At 41.8% G+C, this 18,493-nt stretch overlaps 1 protein-coding gene across 6 annotated transcripts in view; it reads left to right on the top strand.

The window, feature by feature from the left end:
- The window catches only part of LOC110077042 (ADAMTS-like protein 2), a 92,382-nt gene that overhangs the window by 23,275 nt on the left and 50,614 nt on the right, over window positions 1–18,493 (top strand). For all 6 annotated transcript variants that reach the window (XR_013544621.1, XM_072998172.2, XM_020789715.3 and 3 more), the window contains 4 exons: window positions 4,153–4,298; window positions 5,393–5,516; window positions 14,766–14,846; window positions 18,168–18,343. Coding sequence is in view for 5 of the 6 variants with exons in the window: in XM_072998172.2 (XP_072854273.2) it covers window positions 4,153–4,298; window positions 5,393–5,516; window positions 14,766–14,846; window positions 18,168–18,343 (527 nt within the window). In the remaining variant the exon portion in view is untranslated. The remainder of the gene's footprint in view (window positions 1–4,152; window positions 4,299–5,392; window positions 5,517–14,765; window positions 14,847–18,167; window positions 18,344–18,493) is intronic.

The following is an 18,493-nucleotide window of genomic DNA, read 5'->3' as shown; positions in this document are numbered from 1 at the left end:
GGAGGAGGGCTAATGTTGTCCCTATATTCAAAAAAGGACAAAAAAGAAGAACCTGGGAACTACAGGCCAGTCAGCCTGACGTCAATCCCAGGGAAAATTCTGGAACAAATTGTGAAATGGTCACTATACAAGCACCTAGAAAATGCTGTAGACATTGTATATCGACTTTAGCAAACCCTTTGACAAATTGCCCCATGATAGGGATTAGCAGATTAGAGAGCTAACTAGTTGTGGCCTGGCTAGATCAAGTCTCATAGGGCGATGATTTACAGCTCCTTCTCAAACTGTGAGGAGGTCACAAGTGGGGCACCCCAAGGCTCAGTCCTGCGCCTGGTGCTTTTCAACATTTTTTTATTAATGATTTGTATGAGGGAGTGCCGGGAATGCTTGTCAGATTTGCAGATACCGGGGATGCCGGAGAATGGAGAGATTCCAAAGTTTAGTCAGTCCTTTAGGAGCTAAGATGAGCCCAAGACTCTCAGCTAGGCCCTGACTAACACTCCTTCCTCAAATCCACCTCCTTTATTAAGAAAAGCAACACACACACACACACACATCCATGAGTTTAAACTCAGGCTAATCTGGGTTCTATATGTGGTAGCAAATACACGTGGCCAATTAGATAGGTTAGTCTGTTCAAGAAACCAATGCATGCAATTCCAAAACATTACTGCTTTATTAAGAAATATGGTTCAGAAAAGAATTCAGATTATTGCAAAGTAATTCAGTTAGAAACATTTTCATAACAAGGCAGACAGCTCACTCCCACCACTCCAGCTAGAAAAATAAAATAATTAAAAGCATTCTAAACTAGGATAATGCATAAGCATAGTCATTCTTACGTTCCTGTGATTCCATAGTCCATGATCCACCAGGAAAAGTTAGATACCAGTTATAATCCAAAAGTTACAATCCATTTTGGGAAAAAGCACGTGTCTGTCCTTTCTCAGTCCAACTCCATCTTTTTTCCAACTTCTTACCAACTTCCTTCTTCTTCCCAGAATTCTTCATAAGGAACACCCCCTCCTGGGTCTTGTTGTCCCGCCTAACTTTCTCATGGGAGCTTGAGAGTTGTTACCAAGTTTTGTGGCAGAATTATTATGACTACGAAAGTCTCTGCTCTCTACTCATCTTAGCAACAAGATAACCAGAGAGCGAAGCTTCTCTGAAACAGCATGAAAAACTTTCCTACCACAGACACAGACATTAAATCAAGATGGATGCTATTGGGACAATCTTAGGACTACATATCCCATTCTAATACACATAAAAACACAAATCATCACAGACACAAACTTGGGTGGATTAACGAATACCCTGGAAGACAGGAACAAAATTCAAAATGATCTTGATAGGATGGAACACTGGGCCAAAAACAACAGTGTCACGACCAGTTTCCTGTGAAGGAGAACTTGATTGGTCGGACAGAGAGTAATTGGAAGTCTGAGCACCCCTATGCAGCTGGGTTGAGTCCTGGATGACCTCAGCCAGGGCGTACAACAGACTTCTTCTTACAAGTCTGCCCTAAAAAGATACTTGCTCAACCTTAGGAAAAATCAATAGAAAGTTACACATGAGCTTTGTAGTCCTTAGATCTACTTGGCTCAATAAGGTAGGACTCAGTAGCCTTGCTTCCCCCTCAGGGTATAGCTATGACAGCTTTACTGATGAAGAGACCAAAAGATTTTATAATTATTATTTTTATTGAAAAAATATAGATTTACAGAATAAAGTCAGTTTGATGCAAATGCATAGCAAATTTGCGTTTTCAAGGCTTGTTATAAAATACAAATAGAGCAATAATTCACCTTAATTACAGTAGCTCTAAAAATCTCTAAAAATCACTAAAAGCTTCCTTAGGGTAGGCAAAGGACATAAAGCCCCCCTTCATTCCTTAACTCCCTACATCTTCCCCAGTCCTTTACCTGCACGGAGCAGCAGGCAAAATGACCTAGAAAAACCTATGATGGAAAAAATAGCACAAAAGTGTAGAACAAAAGAAGGATCTCTGCACATAGTAAAAGTTCATTTTTCAATCTTCTTGGAACCATCCTTCTCCTTCGTCTCTCAAGCTGTCATCCAATCATGGCATGAGGTTATAGAAGCAGTCCCTCCTTCTCTTCTCATGAGAAACAGGTGTTGTTTTTCTCAGTCCATCGCCTTCTACGCCACAAGTGTCTGGTCTTCTTATCTTGTGTTGGCTTGTCCTGGCCTAAAGGAAAAACATTCCCACAGCCCTCTGGAAATACACTCTCCACATACAAAATCATTCATACACAGAACCAATATGGAATCCATTTTACATTGTTCACAACTACATATCCCATCCACAATTCACATTTTAACCTTAATAATCTGTACCATGACAAACAGAATGAAATTCAACATGGATACATGCAAACGGCTTAGGACCTGGTTACCTAAAGGACCGCCTTCTTCCATATGAGCCTGCCCATCCTCTAAGATCAGGCCAGGAGGCCCTTCTAAAGGTGCCATCCCTGAAAGAGGTGAAGGGGATGGCATGTCGAAATAGGGCCTTCTCGGCTGTTGCCCCCCAACTTTGGAATGCCCTCCCTATAGAGATCCGCCTGGCTCCAACACTTTTGGCTTTTCAGCGCCAGGCAAAGACCTTTCTGTTTAGCCAGCATTTTAATTAAACAGTATTCTCTAACTGTCCACATGAGCAGCAGGACTTATTAATATTATTATTATTATTATTATTTGGACTTAATTACCGCCCCATAGCGCTACAAGCACTCTCCGGGCGGTTTACAATTTTAATTATACAGGCTACACATTGCCCCCCCAGCAAGCTGGGTACTCATTTTACCGACCTCGGAAGGATGGAAGGCCAAGTCAACCTTGAGCCGGCTACCTGGGATTTGAACCCCAGGTCGTGAGCACAGTTTTAGCTGCAGTACAGCGTTTTAACCACTGCGCCACGAGGCTATTAATGTTTTAAGAATTGTTTTAATATAGGATATTTTATATTGTCTTTTTAATGTTTTTAATGTTTTTAAGTTTTAATGTTGTACACTGCCCAGAAGCCACTGGTAATGGTGTGGCTAAAAAATATTGTAAATAAATAAATAAAATAGAGTACTGCACCTCAGAAAAAGAAACCAATTGCACAGTTACAAGATGGGGGATACTTGGCTCAGCGAAACTATGAACAGGAAGGATCTTGGAGTTGTTGTGGATCACAAGCTAAATATGAGCCAACAAAAAAGGTCAATGCTGTTTTAGGCTGCATTAACAGAAGTATAGTTTCCAAAGCCGACGAGGTGTTAGTTCTAATCAGCACTGGTTAGGCCTCATATTGGGTCTTGGTCTGGACCACTCTAGGCGGCTATGATTTGGGTTTGTTTTGCAGCCACAGGATCTGGGCACCTTGTAGTCATTGAGTTGACAATGACTACCAAAGTATTATAGAGTCAAATGTGAGGCCATATGTCCAGCAGCTCAAGTTTGACCAAAATTAGGTCATGCGACAAGACAATGATTCCAAGCACATCAGCAAATCTACAACAGAATGGCTTAAAAAGAAAAGAATCAAGGTGTTGCAATGTCCCAGTCAAAGTCCAGATCTCAGCCTGATTGAAATGCTGTGGTAGGACCTTACAAGAGTTGTTCACAAACAAATGCCCGCAAACTTCAATGAACTGAAGCAACATTATAAAGAAGAGTGAGCCAATTTCCTCTGCAATGATGTGAGAGACTGATAAAGTCATAGAGAAAATGGTTACTTCAAGTTACTGCTGCTAAAGATGGTTCTACAAGCTATTTAATCACAAGGTGTACTTCATGGCTTCTCCATTTCGGCTTTATTTTTGTTAAATAATTCATAGCTCAGTATAATATGTTGTTGTTCATTTGAGGTTGTATTTACCTAATTTTCAGACCTGCTAAGAACCAGATGATTTTTATTATGTTCTGATAAGTATGGCCAGTTTGTTTCTACACCTGGAATCAGCAAGATACTTCAGATGGGATTTTCAGAGTTTGAAATCATTGACTTACAGACAGCTTCAATGGAGTCAGATTCAGTCTATTGATTTCTAGAGGGCAAGAGCTGCTGCCTCTCTTTGCCTTTCTCCTGAACTACTTGATATCTTCCTCCTCTGTTGCCATTTCTCCCATGTTTTGCTCTAGATGATTATACCAGCATCTCTAACAAGCCCTGTGATCTCCAATGCACTACCAGGAGTGGAGAGAGACAGCTAATGGCACAAGCCCAGGATGGCACCTCATGCAAGGACAGAACCTACCAAGGGGTCTGCATCAATGGGAAATGTGAGGTAAAACACTGGAAGGAGGAGCTGTGTATGGGATTCACTTAGAATCTGCAGGGGTTTTGCCTCTTGTGTTCAGTGGAGCTATGATACCTCTTAGAACTGTGGCATGAGGACTTCTCAGCGTAGCAAAACATAGAAGCACAGTCAAGGATGTAAGAAGAGCTTTCTAATTTGGCATCCTGTTTCCAAGAGTGGACAGCCAGTTGCCTCTGGGAAACTCCAGAAGAGTATTTCTTATTGTCTCTTTTATCCTTCCTCTTTCCTTAATGAAAGAGACACTTACCTCTGGAGCAGGGTGAGGAAATGTATGGCCCTCCGGAGGTTTTTGCAGTGCAACTCCCATTAAGCCAGCACAGGGACTGCAATACAACAACATGCAGAGGAGTCACAGATTTTCCACCCTTGTTCTGGGACTTCCATTTAGCTTTCATGATGAGTAACCACTGATAAATCTGTTTTCTGTGAGCATGTTTAAATGTATGGTTAAGGCTATTTAAGGTGATGGCTGGTTTCAAATCCAGCATTGGATGAAGTCTTCTATTTTGTCCATTCCCAGTTTATTATTTATTATTTCAGTGGGTGTTTTCTCCATGTTACAGTATCATCAGAGAGAACATTTACCTCCATTTTCTCAGCACCATGCATAATTTTACAAATCTCATGTTCTGCACTGAATGTTTTTCTTTATTTTTTTCTAGATTTATGAACTAGGTAGACCTAAACATTTACGACCTTCGTGGGGAGGGTGTGCTTCCCAAAGATAAGGGAGAAATAAAAAGCTATGGGCAAGGAATACAAGACATTTGGGTACATTATAATTTCTGCCAAGGAAACAAAGTGGGCATGCAGCACAACCAGTATGTTCTCGAGCGGTGTAAACAGCTGCTTACTATCTAAATTTAGAGGAGGGGAGATGGAGGAGAGGTAAAGCAAGAGTTAGAAAGGGTGAATGTCTGCAAGTTTAGCTACACACATATTTTGGTTTGGTTTTATCTGGGAAAGAGAAGGAAGAGTATCAAATAGTGTATGAATAAGCTCTATTGATTATGCTCATAAGGGAGATTTCAGACTTTAAGCTTGCTTCCTCTTTTCCCCAGCCAATAGGATGTGATGGCAGCCTCTATTCTTCCCAAGTGATGGACCGGTGTCGAGTGTGTGGAGGGAATGGAAGCACTTGCTATCGAGTATCAGGCAATTTCCGAAAAGGGATCTCACAGTTAGGTATACTTTGCTGTCAATATTGAGTATTTCCCTATGCTGCATTTTGGTTTGAAGCAGAAGTGTGGCAAAATGAACGTCTTGTGCTATAATAGGCACTCATTCCCAAATCTGAGGCTGAAGGGTGGGCCAAGGGTGAGCTTGTAGGGAAACTTGATTTATTTATATAAAAGGGAATAAATGTGTATGTCTACTGCCTTTCTGCAGGAAGTTGTAAGACTGAACTGGTGCTCATGTGACTTAAAAGCAGAGCTACACATTACTTGTGAACGTGTGCATCAAAGCCATATCTGGATAGGAAAAGCAGCTTCTGAAGTGAGCAATTTGAATCAGAAGCAGGGCATGCTTTTTTGTGCACCTTATGCTGCTTCTATATTTGGAAAGTGTTTATATGTGTGTGTAAGAGCGTGTGTGTGTGTAGGCAGTATTACATTAGTTAAGCATGGAAATGAAGCTCTGCGGTTGAAACTAGAGATGGGGGTATTTGTATACAAACATGAATATCCCTGTGCAGCTTGAGTTAACGAGGGTTGAGCCCCTGGGCCAGACTGTCCACTCACACATTCGGCGGTGGCCTTTGTCTTCCTTCTAAACGCTCTGGAACACTGCTCAGCTAGCCACACTCAGTAGATTCTGTACCATGGAATGTCAGAAAGCAGAAACAGCCTTGCCACTGTCCCTCCTTTAAATGTACAAAGTGGTGCCATTTTCACAGTCAAGAGCACACTCACAAAATGCTCCAGACATCTCCACAACACTAGATGGGGATAGAGCACCATTCTCCGTGGTTGGCTATGTTCATGGTCAATCTTAAAGTCTGCCTTCAAATTGAAAGACAAAATCCCTCACCATTTCTTCAGAAATGCAAACAATATAATTCCAACACAGACAGAAATCCTGTCTATACTTGCCATTTAGCAGAGCAAGGCAGTTGGTTCAGCTGGTAGCAGAGTAGCAGTGATAGCCAGCCTGATGCTCTTGCTGAGCCCCAGCTGTTTCTTTCTGTTGGAGAATAAATTTATTTATTTATTTATTTATTTATTATTTTTATTTATTTAATTTATATCCCGCCTATCTAGTTTTGTTAGGACCACTCTAGGCGGCTAACAACATAACAATAATACAATTATATACAGATAAAACCATTTCACATAACAGAAAATACAAAGAGAATGGGAGAGCTGTAGAAGAAGGGAAAAGGCGTCAGTAGTTATCTGTTGGGAAGGCCTGCCTAAACATCCATGTTTTTAATTGTTTCTTAAAAATGCCCAGCCGCGCGAATCTCAGGAGGTAGGTTGTTCCAAAGACGAGGAGCCACCGCCGAGAAGGCCCGATTTCTAGTCTTTTCCTTCCGGGCCTCCCTCGGCGTTAGGCTCCTCAGCCTCACCTCCTGGCTCGCACGAGTGACACGGGTAGATCTTGGTGGGAGTAGGCGTGCCGCCAAGTATCGAGGTCCTAAACCGTTTAGGGCTTTGAACGTTAGCATCAGCACTTTGAAGTCGCTGCGGAATCGGATGGGCAGCCAATGCAATGCGGCCAGAGTGGGCGAGATATGTTGGTATCTTCTCACTCTTTTTTTTCCTTTTTTTTTCCTGTTTTAATATATTTATTTAGGAACAGGGATAAAGGGTACAAAAAGAAAGAGGGGATAGAGAAGGAAAAATGGTTTGGGGGGATAGGAGAGCATAAAGTATAACATCATCCAATCAATTCATATTACTAATACATATCAACTTTTTGCTTTTTCACAGTTTGATTACCCTCCTGCTTTTATCTTATCATTTAATTTTTATTTTATTCTATGTTATTCCAACATTGTCTGGTAACTGCTGTCATTTATACAATACATCCCATCGTTCAGTTTCTTTTTGAATTGAACAGTCTTTCAGCCCATCTGACAGAATATCCATTTTTTCACTTCCCATATTTTCACCATAAGATTGTCTGGTTTCAGTATCTCTGCCTCCTTAAGATTTTTGTCATAATGCTTTTTAATTTTGGAAGCTGCATGGGTCACTGGATAACTCTCTACTGCATTCATATTACTTGGTGTCATGTCTAATACAGACGATTCTAAAGTTTGTACAACTTCATTTAAGTTTTGTTTGGCATCTACTGTCCCCTCTTTCATCCCTTTCATCAAATCTTCTATTTTGCTAAGACCTGCATTCACTCGCTAAAACCCTGTTAATATTAGCCTTTGTATATTAATCTGCCATTCCTTTTCTATTTCTTGCACCACTATTCCAGAACTTTGGGATTGAACAGACTAAGTCTCCATTTGTTCTTTTGAATTTTTGGGGTCCATCTCAGGCTTTGGGGTTTGTATAAATACCACAATAATCACCCCCTAGAAATCCTTCCACAGTTTCCACAATTTTATCAACAATTCAAACCCCTCATCATAAACCTCCCCTTAGATCTCCCTCCAATCTTTATCCAAATATTGTAATATAAAAATCAACTTTTAGCCCAGCAAATACAATATCAAATAGAACCGTGACGCAGTTATTTCTTCTTCTCCTGGGTTCAGCAAGCTTCTGTTATTGGACACACGTGGTCTGCAGTCCGACAAACAAAACAACAATCATAAAGTCTCAAACTGTCCAGTAGATTGTCCTTGGAGCTCGTCTTGTGATCTTCATTAACCCCTTAATACTCCTTAGTCCAGTCGGCCACGTCAGCTCCTTCTCCCGAAAATCACCAGATTCTATTATTTATAGTTCACAAAGTCCAGAGAAGGCAAAGAGTAACGTATCCCAGCCACACTGCATCCACCGAAGTCTCTTAAATCCAGTCAGACGGTGTTGCTGTCTGGGATTCTTTTCCAGAAACATAAGATTTATTTTTCCATCTCAGACTCTGGGCTTTAGAATCAGCCTGGTGTTTTAAGAGTTCACTTGGAGAAGCTTAGTTTCGCTTTTGAGTCAGACTGATAAGATAAACCCGCCGCTGCATTTATTCTTTCAGCCAAATATTTTCATTCTTATTTCAGCTTAATGAGGCTGTTTCATAAATCAGAGGCTTCAGCTTACTTACTTGTTATATATTATTAGTTTATATTGATTGCTCTCCTCTCCCCCGGTAAAGGGTTCCTCGCGGCTCAGTGCCAAAAATGGCGCCCGCTCCAGTCCATGCACGGTGATTTCTTCAGAAGAAAAAAGTCCGGGTCTGCCTCCCTTTCTTCTCCTTCTGCTGCTCACCATCTGCTTCAGAGAGACTTCTTCTAGACTCTCCTTTGATCCCCATTTCAAAAGGGGGATCCCGGACCGGAGTGTTCCAGTTTTTTCCAGAGAGCTCTTCTCTGGAGTTGCTGGCAGCACCACAACAAAGCCCTGCCCCGGTATCTTCTCACTCCACTGAGTAATCTGGCTGCCGCATTCTGCACCACCTGTAGTTTCCGCAGCAGCCTCAAAGGTAGTCCCACGTAGAGCGCGTTACAGTGGTCTAATCTTGAGATTACGAGCGCATGCACCAAGGTGGTGAGCACCCCAACATCAAGGTAGGATCACAGCTGGGCTATCCGCCTAAGATGAAGAAAGGCGGTACGGACCACGGACGCCACCTGAGATTCCATAGTGAGCGCCGGGTCCAGGTGGATCCCCAAGCTGCGAACCCCATCCCTGGCGGGCAGGGCCCCCCCAAAAGTGAGGGAGTTTCCCAAGTCCCCAACTGTGGGGGCACCCACCCTTAGTACCTCCGTCTTGTCCGGATTCAGCCTCAGCCCGTTCTCCTGCATCCATTCCAGTACGGTCTCCAGGCAGCGCTGAAGGGACAGAATGGCATCTCCTGCAGTAGGTGAAAAGGAGATGTAGAGCTGCGTGTCATCTGCATACTGATGACACAGTGCTCCACACCCCCTGATGACCCCACCCAGCAGCCTCATATAGATGTTAAACAGCATTGGGGAGATGATCGACCCCTGTGGGACCCTACAATTGAGGCTCCACGGGGCCGAGACACTCTCCCCAAGCTGTACTCTCTGGGGACGGTCCTGCAAGAAGGAACGGAGCCAGGCCAAAGCCCGGCCACCTATTCCCAACTCGGTGAGCCTCCCCAGGAGGATACCGTGGTCAGTGGTATCAAAGGCCGCTGAGATGTCTAGGAGGACCAGCAGAGACAATTTGCCCCTGTCGGCCTCCCTAAGTAGGTCATCGCACTGGGCGACCAATGCCGTTTCTGTACCATGGCGCGGCCTGAAGCCCGACTGGAATGGATCCAGGGCATCTGTTTCATCCAGGAGCGCCTGAAGCTGATCGGCCACTACCCTCTCGACTACCTTGCTTAAGAAAGAAACATTGGCGACGGGCCTGTAGCCTTGTCCTTGATATCAATGGTGTCGTAAAAGCGAGCTTCCTAAGAAACTGCTTTTACACGAAACAGAGAGGTGTCCGGAATGATCAGTTCCTTATCAGGTAAAACTGGGTCCTTTAATTTTACCCTAGGTAACTGTTTCACCCGTTCACCCAAGTCTGATCCAATTTTTAGAAAGAACAACTTCCAGGAGTTCTAGAATATTTAATCTTCCTCCTCTCTTATAGGTAGGACCCTAAATTGGTAGCATTTAAATTTGGCCTGATTAAACAAATCAGTAGCTTATGGTCTATTGCAAGAAGCCAACGTTCAGACAATCAGCCTTTTTATATTTTATTAGAAAAATAGAGATTAGCTATAAATGAATTTAAATGAGCAAAACATGACATCTTTACATAAACAATCATTTCCAAAAGACCCCAGCCATCACCACAAGACATTTTCCTTTATAAAAAACCAAAATAACAAATAAGCTAACTACATTTCCAAACAGAGTTCTATCTTACTGTTAATTTGAAAAATAAGATCCTTTTGTAGCTTTTCTTCTGTCGTTCATTCTTCCGTGCTGGAATTCTCTGGCTGCGTTCGGGCAGACGTCCAGGCTGTCTTTCTGTCCATCTCCTCCTCTGTTTCTCTTTCCTCCCATCTCTCTTAAATCAAGCTTTGATGTCCTTGTCCGTCTGAGTTGAGATAGTTGCCTGGCTACTGGATAACGGTCACCTTGTTCTTCATAGTTTTTTCTACTGCAAAAGAACTGACCTTGGAGATCTTGCTTCGATCTAACTTGCACACAGACACGAACGGATTTTTAGCCTAAGTTCGCTCCTATAAAATAAATCACTCTTCATCTTTCATAAGCAAATTCATGACAAATGGTGGTGCTAATTTATGGTCCTTATTCATGGGGTGAAACTCACAGTTCTTAGTTGTTAGTTGTTAGTTCTGAGCCAATGATGTTATTTCCGGGCAGGGACAGAAGCACCAAAAGCCATGCTTCCTTTAATTTTGGATGTTCTGTGCCCTTGTTTGGAAGAAGAGCTATAGCTCAGGAGTAGAGTGCATGCTTTGTATTCAGAAGGCTTTGGTTTAATCCCCAACATCTCCATGTTCAGCTGGGAAACAACCTTCTCTGATACCCTGGAAAATGCTGCCAGTGATTATGTAGACAGTATTATATTAGTTAATTTCAGCCCTTTCTAAATAAACATAAAATTAATAGTGGCAAAACTGATTGCTATTCTTGCAAGATCTTACTAAAACAGTTCACACCTTACTTCACAGACAGGCAGACAGTCGATCTGTCTACTTTCTGAAAAGGTATTTTAATTGGAGATAACTGGATGCTGCTCCTTAAATCCGTGTTGTGGAATCACCGCCAAAGAGCCACTGTCACCAGCTCTGCATCCAAAATGCAATAGCGCAAAAGAAAATTGACATGTTCACTTAAAAACACATTCCCTTGTTTATACGTAGAGTTGCGCTCCTGAAATCATTATCATCATCAAAAGGGCAATAAACACAGTAATTTTTGATCAATTACATGCCTTCCAACAAGGTTCAAGCTCCTTAGAGGAGTAGTTGCAAGATCAGTGTATAATTACTTAATTGAAAATGCCCAGTACCCAACTGAACAGAAAGGGAACTTTAAAAAGTCAAGAGGCATGAAAGATCAGCTGCTTATTGACAAAATAATACTAAAGAATGCAATACACACACACAAAACCCATAATTTAACATGACCTGGATAGACTATATGAGGGCATTGGACTCATCACCACATAGCTGGATTAACACCTGCCTAAAAATTTGGAATCAATAAAAATATTCAGAAGTTCCCCAAGAAAATGTGGAAAATTAGGAAACTATCTTCATAGAACCACAGAATCGTGAAGTTGGAAGAGGCCTATAAGGCAATGAAGTCCAACTCCCTGCTTGATGCAGGAATACAGATCAAAAGTTATCTGCCAGGTGGTTGTCTAAATTTCTCTTGAATGCCTCCAGCGTTGGAGAACTCACCACCTCTTGAGGTAGTTGGTTCCACTGTCTTACTGCTGTAACAGTTAGGATGTTTTTCAAGACATTCAACCGAAATCTGGCTTCCTGTAAATTGAGTTCTTTATTACCTGTCCTGCACTATGGGATGATCGAGAAGAGATCCTGACCCTCTTCAAGCCTTTCAAGTATTTGAGAAGTATGATCATATCACCCCTCTGTCTTCTTTTCTCAATTCTCAACATGCCCAGTTTTTTCAGTCTTTCCTCATAGGGCTTGGTTTCCAGCCCTCTGATCATCCTTGTCACCCTCCTCTGAACTTGTTCCGATCTGTCAGCATCCTTCGTGAAGTGTGGTGTCCAGAACAGCACATAAGATTCAAGGTGAGGTCGAACCAGTGCTGAATAGAGGGGGACTAATACCTTGTGGGATTTGGAAACTATACTTCTATTAATGCAGCCTAAAATACCATTGGCCTTTTTTGTAGCCACATCACACTGTTGGCTCATATTCAGCTTCTGATCTACAACAATTCCAAGATCCTTCTTGATCGTAGCTTTGCTGAGCCAGGTATCCCCCCATCTTCTAAATGTGCAGTTGGTTTCTTTTTTCTGAGGTGCAGCACTTTGCACTTATCCCTGTTGAGTTTCATTCTGTTGTTTTTGACCCAGTGCTCCATCCTATCAAGGTGATAAAGTAGTATTGCTGAACCAGATATCACCCATCTTATAACTGTGCATTTGGCTTCTTTTTCTTAATGGCCCATGTTGAATAAATTGGTGAAGTTAGCATCTAAAGAGGAATATTTCAAGGAGATTCTTTGTTGCCTCTATTGTTTAACATCTCACTATTTCCTATGTCAATAATTTTAAATAAAACTGGATTGAGCTCCTATATTTCAGATTTTAGATTAGATTAGGCATCCTTCAGTCTCAAGAGACTACAGTAACATGCTCTGTATGGAGGACTTGGAACAGCATCTAGTGTAGCTGAGAAGGTCAATTCAAGAGTGACAATTCCTTCCACACTGTCCCCTGTCCAGCTCCCTGATTTTGCTGGTTTTGGGACTGCTTCTTTGCCTCGGCCTGCTGGGCAAGTGTCACAATGCGAGAGACCATGATGCACTGCCTACCTCCAGACTGAATGCTCAGATGTCAAGGTTTCCCATCTGTTGAAATCCATTCTTAAGCCCTTCAGATCCCGCATGCAGATATCCTTGTATTGCAGCTGTGGTCTCCCTCTGGGGCAATTTCCCTGCACTAACTCTCCATACAGGAGATATTTGGAATCCAACCATCAGCCATTCTCATGATATGCCCAAGCCAATGTAGATGCCTCTGTTTCAGTAATGTATGCATGCTAAAATTTCCACCTCTTTCTAGGACTACTCTATTTGGAACTTTGTCCTGCCAGGTGATACTTAAAATGTATCAGAGACAATGCATATGGAATGTGTTCAGCTTCCTCTCTTGCCATGCCCAAAGGGTCCAGAACTCACTGCAGTACAGGAGTGTGCTCAGAACACATGCTCTATAGGCCTGGATCTTGGTATATGCCGTCAGTTTTTTATTAAAGTATACTCTGTTTGTGAGTCTAGAGAATGTGGAAGCTGCTTTGCCAATGCATTTATCCAGCTCAACATCTAGGGAGAGAGTGTCAGAGATCGTTGAGCCAAGGTATCCAAAGTCATGAACAACCTCCAATTCATGTGTGGAGATGGTAATAGACACCTTCTATTGCAGTTCCAAAGGTGTGCTTCAGCATGACAGCAAAAAAGATCCCAAACAGGGTTGGCGCAAGGAAACAGCCAAAATATATGACCTAGAAAGGAAAATGATTGTTGAAACTATGGAAGAATTAAAACAGCATGTAACAGCTACAGCAAAGAAAACTGTAAGATGTAATAGACTCTTGAAACAATATAGAGAAAACATACAATTTTGAAATAACCAACAATTATTCTATATGTCACTAGGAGAAAATGCAGAGCAAAAGAAATTAGGTTCATGTACAGAACAATTTTGGAAAGAAATGTGGGAAAGCTACTCGTGGATTTAATACATTTGTAAAGAAACTCAAGGAAAACAAATGAACGATATTGTAACAACAACTGAAATGATTAAGAGGCAAATAAAGGCTGTGAAAAATATAAGCAGTTGTAGATCTTAGAAATCACACCACCATCAGAGCTACAAAAAACGGCAATATTAGGAACTGCATAAATACTTCGTTGATATTTAACATATACTTAGGTTTTTGGTTAAAACTTGTATCAGTTATATATTACAAGTCAATGTTTTTATAATTTTGACAGTGCCTGTAGTTTTTTAATCATCATCATCATCCAAATCTGACTTACGGTGACCCATTCCAGAGTTTTCTAGGTAGAGAGTATTCAGAATTAGTTTACCTTTCCCTTCTTCTGGGAGTGCCCTGGAACTGCAGTTTTCCTAAGGCCGCACAGGTTGGCTTTTCTGTCAGGAGACGTAGTGAGGAATTGAAACTTTGGCTCCACAACCAGAAAGCTAATCTATTGAATTATTCCTGAAAACCTTCCAAAAATAAAACATGTAAAAATGTTGAAACAGGTTGCAGAGTAGCACAACATCTTGTTTTAAAGGCAGAAAACCCTGCATGCCAAATCTAATAACTCAGCAGGATCAACATGAAGCTTTTGAGGAATGGGGCCCTCAGTTGTGCAGATGATACCCACCATTTTTTACAGTGGAGAACTAAAAGAAGAATGCAGTAGACAAGTATTATAAGTAAGTGGTTGATTACAGCTGCCTGTTGAGCATACAATCTGTATGAAGTTGTTCAAAAGCAGTGAACTAAATTCACTCTTGTGACAACAGAGACATTAATAAACTGCTTCACAGAACACTGCCAATCTGCATATTTACCTTATCTGGGTTTTCTGATTTTTATGTGATTTCAATTTCTCAGGATATGTGTTCATCACCAACATCCCTGCTGGTGCTACAGACATTCTCATTATTGAGCAGAGGAAAACAGAGAATATCCTGGGTAAGCAATGAAAAAGAATGTAAATTGGGCACATTTGTTTCCAATGCAAAAATTAGAGTACTTAAGTGACTTAATTAGTGTACATGCATACATCTCCTGAGCACACACAATATGGTGTTCATATTTTGAGATCAATCAATTCAGAGTAAATATTATTCCTTGATGCATCAGATGCATCAAAGAAGCTTTAAGCATTGCAATCATAGTGACTTCAATCAGGAGCTTTTAAATACCATGAATTAACTGTTTCTAAATGTGCACAGAATGCTTTTTAAAGTCAGAGTTTCATCTTTATCTAACTCTCACTGCATACCTACATGTATCTATTTTCTCTAATCAAAATGTGTTAATTGTGTGTTGTATAATCCATAAAATACTTATAATTAAGGGTTACATCTGAATGAAGTATGGGGAAGGGCTGTGGAGAAGGATAAATGTCCAGGGTACATTTGTTCAGCCGTGTGCTTTTCAAGCCCACAACATGCATAATTTGGGACTTTTCCTGAAGATGTGGCAGATTAAGAGAATCACATGCTGTGCATGCTTTAATAACTTTTTCTTAAAAGTCACCTAAAAAAGATCTAGCTCAGTGGCAGAGCACATGGCATTTGAAGTTAAAAATATCTCAGGTACCAAGACTAGGAAATGCCTTAAAGTTCTCCTTGAAGGTTGAGATTTCGAAGAACTACATGCCACTTCCCCTTCATGGATTGCTGCCTTATCGTGGCGAAGGGGCTTGAGTAATTCAGAGAAGCCATGGGCTATGCCCTGCAGGGACACCCAAGATGGACAGGTCATAGTGGAGAGTTCTGACTAAATGCGATCCACCTGGAGCTGGAATTGGCAAACCATTCCAGTACCTTTGCCAAGAAAACCCCATGAACAGAAACAAAAGGCGAAAAGATATGATGCTTCCAGGGATTAAACCAAATCCCTTATGAATACACAGTAGAAGTGAAGAACAGATTTAAGGAATTAGATTTGGTGGACAGAGTGCCAGAAGAACTATGGATGGAGGCTCGTAACATTGTACAGGAGGCAGCAACGAAAACCATCCCAAACAAAAGGAAATGCAAGAAAGCAACGTGGCTGTCCAACGAGGCCTTACAAATAGCAGAAAAGAGAAGGGAAACAGAATGCAAGGGAGACAGGGAATGTTACAGAAAATTTAATGCAGACTTCCAAAGAATAGCAAGGAGAGACAAAAGGGCCTTCTTAAATGAACAGTGCAAAGAAATAGAGGAAAAGAACAGAAAGGGAAAAACCAGAGATCTGTTCAAAGCAATTGGAGATATTAAAGGAACATTTTGTACAAAGATTGACATGATAAAGGACAAAAATGGGAGAGACCTCACAGAAGCAGAAGACATCAAGAGGAGATGGCAAGAATACACAGAGGAATTATACCAGAAAGATCTGGATGTCCCGGACAGCCTGGATAGTGTGATTGCTTAGCTTGAGCCAGATATCCTCGAGAGTGAAGTCAAGTGGGCCTTAGAAAGCATGGCTAACAACAAGGCCAGTGGAGGTGATGGCATTCCAGTTGAACTACAGTGGACCCTCAACTTACAGATGGCTCTGGCTGCAAAATTTAGGTTCGACTTGCAGCCAGAGAATCACAGACCGGAAAAAAAAAACCCAAATGGAACAAAATTGGCTGGTTGCGGATTAATGTGTTTTCAATGCATTATAGGTCAATGGAGCCTTGACCTACAGACTTTTCGACCTGCAATACAGATTAATTCTGTAAAAGAGGATCCTGTTAAGGTGCTACACTCAATATGCCAAGAGTTTTGGAAAAATCAACAGTGGTCAGAGGATTAGAAAAGATCAGTCTACACCCCAAACCCAATCCCAAAGAAGGACAGTGCCAAAGAATGCTCCAACTACCGTACAATTGCACTCATTTCACACGCTAGCAAGGTTATACTCAAAATCCTACAAGGTAGGTTTCAGCAGTATGTGGACCGAGAACTCCGAGAAGTACAAGCTGGATTTCGAAGGGGCAGAGGAACTCAAGACCAAATTGCTAACATGGTCAGAGAGTTCCAGAAAAACATCTACTTCTGCTTCATTGACTATGCAAAAGCCTTTGACTGTGTGGACCACAACAAACTATGGCAAGTTCTTAAAGAAACAGGAGTGCCTGACCACTTTATCTACCTCCTGAGAAATCTATATGTGGGATAGGAGGCAACAGTTAAAACTGGATATGGAGCAACTGATTGGTTGGAAATTGGGAAATGAGTACGACAACACTGTATATTGTCCCCCCGGTTTATTTAACTTATATGCAGAATACATCATGCGAGAGGCAGGACTGGAGGAATCCCAAACGGGAATTAACATTACCGGAAGGAATATCAACAACCTCCAATATGCAGATGATACCACTCTGATGGCAGAAAGTGAGGATGACTTAAAGAATCTCTTAATGAGGGTGAAAGAGGAGAGCGCAAAAATGGTCTGAAGCTCAACGTCAAAAAAACTAAGATCATGGCCACTGGTCTCATCACGTCCTGGCAAATCGAAGGGGAAGATGTGGAGGCAGTGACAGATTTTACTTTCTTGGGCTCCATGATCACTGCAGATGGTGACAGCAGCCACAAAATTAAAAGACCCCTGCTTCTTGGGAGGAAAGCGATGACAAATCTAGACAGCATCTTAAAAGGTAGAGACATTGCTTTGCCGACAAAGGTCCACATAGTCAAAGCTATGGTTTTTCCAGTAGTGATGTAAGGAAGGAAGAGCTGGACCATAAGGAAGGCTGACCACCGAAGAATTGATGCTTTTGAATTGTGGTGCTGGAGGAGACTCTTGAGAGTCCCCTGGACTGCAAATAGAGCAAACCCTATCCATTTTGAAGGAAATCAACCCTGAGTGCTCCCTGGAAGGATAGATCCTGAAGCTAAGGACTTTGGCCACCTCATGAGAAGAGAAGACTCCCTGGAAAAGACCCTGATGTTGGGCAAGTGTGAAAGAAAGAGGAGAAGGGGACAACAGAGGATGAGATGTTTCGATAGTGTCATCGAAGCTACCAACATGAATGTGACCCAACTCCGGGAGGCAGTGGAAGACAGGAGGGCCTGGCTCTGCTCGATGAGGTCCCGAAGAGTCAGAAATGACTTAATGACTAAACAACAACAACCTGCCACTTGGAGAAGGCAGAGATTGGCTAAGTCGGCAAATGAGATCAAGGGCTACTGAGAGTTGGTAAAAAACCTCTGAGGCCAGATTCGTGAATTTCCAGTTTAGTTTCTTTATCACCTCTTCTAAGGGTAAATCATTTTGACGTTTGTCTCTCTTCTATTTCCTTGGTAGCACTGACTGATGAATCTGGGCACTTTTTCTTCAATGGGAATTCTGCTGTTGATAATCCTCAGAACTTCAGAGTGGCTGGCACTGTGTTCAAATATCGCCGGCCTTCCAACCTCTACTCTGATGGCTTGGAGTATATTATTGCTCAGGGGCCTACCAACCAGTCTCTCAATGCCATGGTGAGTAAGGGTGGCTATATGATTTGATTGCTTTTTTTCTCCTTTGCAAATCTCAGGACTGCTAGCATGTAGTTCAAGAGAACCGTGCCTAATCATTAACCAAGTCTGAGGGATGAGTTCTTGAGACACACTGGTTTTCAAGTGGAGTGA

The sequence above is a fragment of the Pogona vitticeps genome, chromosome 4 (assembly GCF_051106095.1).
Source record: "Pogona vitticeps strain Pit_001003342236 chromosome 4, PviZW2.1, whole genome shotgun sequence".
NCBI classification, from domain to species: Eukaryota; Metazoa; Chordata; class Lepidosauria; order Squamata; family Agamidae; genus Pogona; species Pogona vitticeps.
This window is presented reverse-complemented; position numbering and strand designations above follow the sequence as displayed.